Here is an 8,183-nt window from a genome sequence, read left to right as displayed (position 1 = left end):
GGGTGGTTGCAGCAATGGAAGCAGAGCAACTGGCAGCGCAGAGGCAAACCCATCTTATTTTCTCTTATTAAACTGTCTTTATCTCAGCCCTCGGCTCTAACCTTTTATTTTCTTCCCGATTCTCTCCCCCATCCCACTGAGGGAGGGCGGGGAGTGAGCGAGCGGCTGCGTGGTGCTTAGTTGCTAGCCGGGTTAAACCACGACATTTTTAAAAAGCACTTGCGTGACAATTGCTTCTAGTTCCTTCACTCTTCCAACCTTAACAGCTTATTTCTCTCTATAGTAGCAGATCCTACCAAATCCTTCCATACTACGAGATCACACCAGTTAAAGCTTCCGAGTAAAGCACATGAACCAGACCCCACCCCCCCAGACCCCAGAAAAATCTTTCTCAACTTGTTATAGAACAGAAGTCTTAATACAATGACTGCTTTTTTATCTGTGGTCAGATCTGTAGAGCAGAAAAGAAGGAATCCCTGCCAGCCCCTCTCCTAAGTAGACCAGTTCTGCTAAGTGGGAGTGGTAAAAAGCGGGGGAACTCAGGACATCACTGCAGTGACTGACTTTCATTCACATCATAGGTGTACTCAGAATGTATTCCTCCTAAAGCTCTAGGCAGTAAAATGTTGTGACAATAAAAGTGCCCACAGCAGAGGTCTGTTTGAGAACCAGTTCAGCAACTTCTCATACAGAACAGAGATTTCTCTATCAGCCTGTCCTAAACAGATCATGTGTAAGCTCTATCCAACCCATAGAGGCAGGACAAGAAACTGCCTGTTTTTCTAGACTTGATTCTTGAAAAATAAAAATAAATCTGTTTCTTCATCTGCTCTGTTCTGATACAGCATCAGAAAGCTCCGTAATAAAAGTCTCTCAAGAGTAGCATCTTTTACCAATCAAGTAATGTAGCTTAGTTCATACTCACAAATCCTACTTTTCCTCTTATTTTATACAGAGATTCTCTTCCTCTTCCCCTCCAGAATGACTATAATTATTCTATAAAAATACAGAGCATATGGAATGCTTTCCTCCAAGCAATGGAACAGAGTGCCATAAAAGCAATGAACATCAGCAGTTTATTAGAGGTGGTTTCCCTTCCCCATCATCTTCTCGGAGCCGCTGTGAAATTCTATTGAAGTCATACTGTGCAGGGGTACAAAACAGCTATGAAAGGATTTGCCTGCATTACATAGGGTTTACTGTTAATTAGCTCTTGTACACACACCCAGTACAGAAAAACAGCTTTTTTGTTGAGGAAGTGATGATTTGTTGAGAGCATGTTCTTTGTTGATATAGGGCTAGCATTAGGATTGCAATTTGAGTTAATATCTACACATGATTTTATGTAACCATTTATGTAGCCGTTCTGTGATTCTGTGCAACCACTTGACAACAGTGGTCTTGCCTAATCAGTTTCTGTTAGTTAAAAGGGAAACATGAATTAAATTTTCTTAGGGCATAAATAGAGACATCAGCTTACTCAGACCAGTAACATCAAGGTGCTCCTTCCTTCCTATCATATCCACCACATGCTTCTCATGACATCTTCAGATTTGCAATCTCTCATATACTGAAAACCAGAAACTTCACTCCTTTGACAACCTCTTCTCCCTTAGTCTTAAGTTGAATGAATCATAGGAAGGATGACAACATTTAAAATTCATACTTGATGTAAAAACTTTGTTCACAGCCTAGCTTCAATAGCTGAGTTAACCAAGCTTTTCTGGTGGACTTGGGAGCAGGGGAGCATAGAAGAACCAGTCTTAAGCTGCTACCTAGAGTAATTTTCTTAATGGATGGCAAGGTATTATTTTTACAGTTTTCCTATCTTCCTTTTAGGCAATGGTTATCCAAACCTTTGAGGCAGGCATACTCCTCTTTTCACTCTTTGTTCCAGAGCTAACAAGCATGCTATTCCACTCAGAGAAATCACCAACTATAATTGTCAGGAGGGATTGAAAGGAGGAGTGTCATTCTAGTAAGGGGTGGGAAAAGAGGACAGCTAACTCCTTTAGGCACCCTGGGAAATTCCAGCCTCCATCTGCTTTCTGTATTTGTTTTGGTGATTTCTAGGAAAGGTTGATATAGAAGGTGGACCCAAACCGAAGCCTTACAGTAATAATGTAATACCTACTCCCCCCCTCCAAAAGGCAGAGAACAACAGGAAGAGCTACAAGTGGCTGAGAAAAGCTGGGACACAAGGCTCTCATCTCCTTTCTGTTCCCTGGGCTGAGATTCTCAACATGGCAGGGAAGGAACGAAGGAAGGAAGACAAAGAAACAGTGATGTTAGTTACATGCCAGCTAAGGGCTCCACCTTGCATGGGGAATTCTCTGCTGGCAAGGCCTACCCCATTCCTTCAGGCCTCTGTCTCATCTGAGCAGCCCAGAGAGGTCAGCCAGAAAATCTGCTCAGCAAACTTACTCAGTGAATCACACGAATTACGATCAGACAACATTGTGATAGGGACGCTATGAATTAAACATGGTATAAATACAGACAGAACATGTCACAAATGTGAAGAAAGGCTTTCCCTGCCATATGGTTTCAACTACAGTAGATCAAGAGCTATAATGACAATAACCAGAATTTGCAACTAACCACAAGCAGAAGAGGCACTCATTTCTCCCGTGACTTCTAACTCCTTTAGAGTTTGAACTTTCCCTGGCAGTTAAGAATACAGTGAAAGCCTTTGTGAGGATAAAATGAACACATCAAAAATATACGTGGGTCCTCACAGAGGAAAAAAAAAGGCACATGAGATCCAGCAAGTAACCTAACAGCAATTTGAAAAAACTATCAAGTAGTCTAGAGGAAAAGGGCTAAAATAACCCTTATATGTGGCACTGAGCTGGAACTGGAAAAAGAAAAGGGATTCTTGCAACCTTTTGGACAGCACTCTATTGAAACTAAAGGTTTTAAAAACCCCAAACACCTATGCAGAAAGACATGCAAAGCCAAAAGTAAGGGTTTTTTTCCACAGAATATAAGCAACCAAACATATGCAGAAAAGCTGACATTTTGCTGGTCACCTGGAAAACAAGTCATGTGACACACATCTGATTCATCTTTATTAAGCACGACAGTAAGAATTCCTGTGCTATTCTACCAGACTCCTACAAAAGCCCTCAAGTCAATGGATCATGGCGAAACCAATTTTCAAACTGCAAACTGGAGAGAAAAGCAACACTGGTATGAAAATGGAAATACGTGAAGATGAGAAATACCTCAGTGTTTGTGGTTAGAGCCCTGCTCTTGCTTTCAATTGCCTGAACAGCAGAGGTCCCTGCCCTTCAACTCACTGCTAATTCACATCAATGGAAGAAATTCAAGTCAATGGATAAGGTAAAACTGATTATTAATTGTTTTAAGATCTGTAAGTCTAAGGAGGGCAGCAATTGTTAAAGGGACATGAAGAAGGTTCTATCTGAAGTTAAACACATCAATTTTTAATTTACACCCCTACCATAGTAAAAAGTATCACTTTTGCCAGTGCAGTTTTGCCATTTTTAGCCCAAACAAAATGAACTACTTCCGCCAAAAAAATGATGTACAATTTCACTAATCTAATAAATATAACGGTATGAAATTTCCTTCTGTGGCTTGAAAGTAAAAAAATACGGACATACTGAGATTTAAACACACAGCACACTAATTTTCCTAAAATAAATTCAACAAAGTTGGAACAAAAAAACCCCCTCCGTTAGATCTAAAGGAAACGTTTGAGGGTCTTCCCCTTGACACTACATGGAGCAGGAAATTATTTACTTGAGCATAGTAAAACAATTGCTTTAAGTTCCATTCCCTTTGATAATTTGCTTTACCACCTTGACAATAGCTTCAAGGAGACAAAACCTATGATTTCCCCAACATAAAAAACAAAATAAGCATTGCCTGCTAACACATGGCTGAAGCCTGGCACCTTACTAGCCAACACTTTATTTAGTGTTGTGTCATCACATTTGAGATTCCACTCCTTTAATTCCACTTTCAAATACAGGGCCCAATCTAACATCCACTGTGATTAACAGGAGTCTTCCCATCAAATTCAGTGGGTATTTGGCAGTACCTCCAGAGCCTTTACTACTACTACCTGAACGTTTTCAGTGCAAAGGTAAGTTTTGGAGTTATACCACTTGAATTAAACAGTGAACAAGGTTTGACCAGCTTTTGGGCTAAGAGAGGAAGAGCGAGCAGCCTGTAACAGTTACACTACAGCCAACAAGTTGTCTTCCTATGATAAAGCTCTTACTGTTCCCCCAAAAGCTGATTAAAAATCCAATTGATGAAATATATGTTATGTTTAAATTGGTTACTAAAGCAAAGAACTTCATCACAGCCTTCATTCTCTGTAGTTTGGTAAGCCCCTTAAACTTATGCAAATAATAATACATTTTCTATATTTGTGCTTTGAGTAAAGTTGACAAAAAGGAGACCTTTAAAATTGACTGTTTGCTTTAGGCAACTCAGTTTGGATGAGTACATCTGAAAACGAGGCCCCCACAGAAGAATCTCAAACTGGGTACCCCAGCTCAGAAAGATTAAAAAAAAAGTATCGAAATATTGAAAAACTGTCTTCTTTTGTTTCAGTCCATGAATGAAGTCAGAACTGATACTGATTTAATTAAACAAGTACACTATTCGATAGCCATTAAAGAGTACTGGTTTTCAAGTGTAAATATGTTCTCCCTCCACAGCTAGAAATAAGAATGTTCACATTACGTACACAACTAGGAAGGAAAGGCAATCTTAAAATCTTTTTTTAAAGACAAGAAAAAAAAACAAAGTCGAATCCTTAATGAGGTGAAGTCAATTGAAATGACATAATTTTCATACAGTCTTAGCCCATGACAGTAATTCCAAAGCCTGGAAGTCATACTAACCAGTTTGAGTTTACAAACTCAGTGGCAATGAAAGTTTTTCATGAGAAAGAATGCAGAGCATAACCAGAATGCTTTGGGAGTCTTCCTGCATTAATTTATTTTGATTGTCATTACTGAAAAATAAAATTGCTGCAAGGTTACCATTATTTTCTTTTTTAAACAGAAAGGACAAATTATATACTTCCCATAATACGTGTTTCTGAACAAACTGGATAGTATAACATTTCTAAGGCAACCAGGGAAGGACCTTGTGTACAAAAATGGAAAAGTGGTGGATGTTACCTAGCATGTTGTGGTAAAGTGGACTGTCGTGTCCATGGATAGTAAATGCAGTCATGACTAGTGGGACCTCTACACCTGCAGGCAATTACAGAACAAAAGACGTCATTTGCCATTCACAAGGACATGCACACGCATGCGCCCTTGTCCACACGTGGAGAATGGAAGACACACAGGGAACGATCACTCAGATCACTCAGCAAGTACCTATCCATCAGGCCGATGCAGTCCTCAATACGTGGCCCTATGCACCTGCAGCAAATCCAAATTGAAAAAAGGGAGAGAAAGAGAGAAATCTGTTATTTACAGATCCAAGAAGCAGGAGTCCCCTTTTTGTGCCACATTCTTAATTATAATTCTCAAGAGAGACCCAAGCCACCATAAAATTATAGCTTGTGACAAAAACAAGCTTGCAATGAGAACAATAATAGCAACATAAACAGCACTCCAAGGTTGGACATATCTTGGCTCAAACAACACCTAAGGCAGGTTTCACCTGCATACGTGGGAGTGCTGACAATAGAGTTGCTTTTTCTGGATGTTTTCTGAATCATCAAACCAGTGATTACTGCACAAAAGCTGTTCATTTGCAAGATGAGACCTCAGGGAGCACGATGTAAAACTTTTTTTCTTTCTGTAATTGATGCAATTGCTCATTCTGTTCTAAGTTCCTAGCTAGGGCAAATGTAGAAATATTTTGGAAGCTGACTATACTTTTATCAGGAAAGCTCAAGGATGAACTTCCAACAACAAAAACCAGAGCAAGATGTTGTCTGCTGATTCAGGCATTTTATCCTGCTTTCCTTAGATGCTGCCAGAAGTCTTCCACCTGCAAAATCAGCAGGTGCTCACCAAAGGCAATAGATATGCAGGGAATAGCTTTATACAGCAACACTAAAGCACAATCATGAGGAAAGAGTCTGTTTGCAAAACATGGATATGCGTGGATTTTCCTTGCCCTCATGAAGAGCAGTAGGTAGTGTCCTAGGTCCTCTTCATTCAAAGAGCAAGTCAATTACACATTTACACAGCAGTCAGGGTTCTCAGAGACAGATATCTGAAGTTAAGCTTTTAGGGGTTAAGACAATCTGACACCCTTTAGTGCTGAATGCCCAGCTAGTCCCTCTGTAGCCACATGGAGTACCTAGCTCTCAGCATTTTAAGGAAAGCAAACCACTTATTTCAACTCTTTAACAAGATCTCAGAACAATTTTATTAACAGGTTCTTTGACTGTATGTCTACTACAGGAGCAGGTGATCTGACACATCAGTAGACTGAAACTCACTTCTGTTGAAGCATTTTAAATTTAAGGTATGATCCCCAACTCTTTTTAAAGTCTCCTGCTTTCAGTTTGGCTTTGATAGAGGGATATGCATGTCAAAAATCTGAGAGAGTTCAAATATGCTCCCATGAGATCTTCTTTCCACTTCACCATCACTTGCCACTCATCAGCTTTTGCTGCATTTAAATTAGCTATCACTGTCATTATAAAATAAATTCAGTGAATTCAATTTCCCCTTACCTGCCCATCAGGGAGAGCAGAATGATAGTGAACCTTACCTCTTGTTTGTTTACTTGAATTTTTATTTTTACATAAAAACTGTGACATGCAAACACAAATTGTAAGGATTTCCTCACTAATGGTTTCCTTCAGCAAATGTGCAGACATAAAAAGGATTCGTTAAATACCCAGGTGGCCAGATAATGCATAAACAGAAAGGCTAGATTTAAATGCAGTTCAAAAACTTCATAGAGAGAACTCTTGATGGGCATTTTTTGACATTTCCTGGGCTTCAGGACTTCAGAATTCAGGACTGTCTGAATTCTAACCAGTCTCAAACATACCCAACATTTTTTTCCTTTCATGGCATTCTCAGCAATTTGCAGCAAACCAGTTCAGTAATGAAGGAGGCTGCAAAAAAGTTGTTCGAATCTTCCATTTCCTGCCATGTCAAGGGAGGCTGAGCTCAGACTCTTGCTACAAATAAAAAGACGACCCTTGTCCAAATTAGAGGTCTTGGAGCCCATTACTAGTTCAGGTAACTGGCAGACTAACATAAAGTGCCTATTGTCTTGGAGTCATTTCACATCTGTACATTTATTCTCTCAGACTTTTGGAGAATAGGACTTGAATCCAGGAAGAGAGCTGTTCAGACCGCACCCTCTCCATGTTGAAATACCATTGATTTTTATTTAAACCTGTAATCTTTTTCAGCGGATTTCTCAGCCCCAAACAGAAAACTCTGTCCAGGTGCAATTTCCATTACTCCTAGTCACGTTGAACAGCTTCTGACTTTCTGACTGGCTGTCCTGATTGCAAGCAGTAAAGTACAATACTGTGTGAATAATGGCAATACCTATTAACAAGTTATTTTGCACCACCAAGTCACCAGTTATTTTTCCTCTGGAAGCAACTTCCCTGGTTTCAGGCTTTTTTGACAGATATAAGTACAAGTATGACACAATCGTATATCACACTGCTACTCCATTCATCCACAGGGTTCCTTCTTCTGCTTGGAGTCTGGATGGTATTTTCATTTCCAAGTTCACTCTGTAAAATGAACTGTTGACTGATATGTGCCAATTTATTAATGATATGTTCAGTACCTTACAACAGCCCAATACAGCTTATACAGAAAGTTACGCTTGGAGCTCATCCTAGCTTTACAGATAATCATCCTCTGAAAGAAAATGCCGAGTTAAAACAGTTCTGAAAATTGGAATAACAACTGCTTTTCTCCCAAAATATCCTTTTTCCTTCTGTCACAAATATTGCCCTTCATCAATTTTCCTTAAGATTGAAAGGTGGGGTCTTAACTGTTCACAGATGTGGAATAGTAGTGAAGCTGTTTCTAGTCAAATTAATTCTCAAAAAATCTTTGGCACTGGAAACACAAACCTGATTATACAAAGGCATAAATGGATTAGCTCTGGACAAGAGAAAACCTTAGTTGTGATGACCTGGTCATCCAACTATTGCTATGGATAAAGCCAGACAAGTCAAAACCGGGGAGTTACTT

The 8,183-nt window shown here is 39.5% G+C and overlaps 1 protein-coding gene across 1 annotated transcript in view; it reads right to left on the bottom strand.

Moving 5' to 3' along the window:
* Nucleotides 1-8,183, bottom strand: part of ERBB4 (erb-b2 receptor tyrosine kinase 4) — a 412,269-nt gene that overhangs the window by 146,152 nt on the left and 257,934 nt on the right. The window contains exons 16-17 of the mRNA XM_035891859.1: nt 5,370-5,414; nt 5,166-5,240 (exon numbers count right to left, since the gene is read on the bottom strand). Coding sequence (XP_035747752.1) covers nt 5,166-5,240; nt 5,370-5,414 — 120 coding nt within the window. The remainder of the gene's footprint in view (nt 1-5,165; nt 5,241-5,369; nt 5,415-8,183) is intronic.

This window comes from Egretta garzetta, unplaced genomic scaffold (genome assembly GCF_000687185.1).
Source record: "Egretta garzetta isolate BGI_Z169 unplaced genomic scaffold, ASM68718v1 scaffold230, whole genome shotgun sequence".
Taxonomy (NCBI): domain Eukaryota; kingdom Metazoa; phylum Chordata; class Aves; order Pelecaniformes; family Ardeidae; genus Egretta; species Egretta garzetta.
Note: the sequence above shows the minus strand (reverse complement) of the source record. Positions and strands in the feature narration are given on the sequence as shown.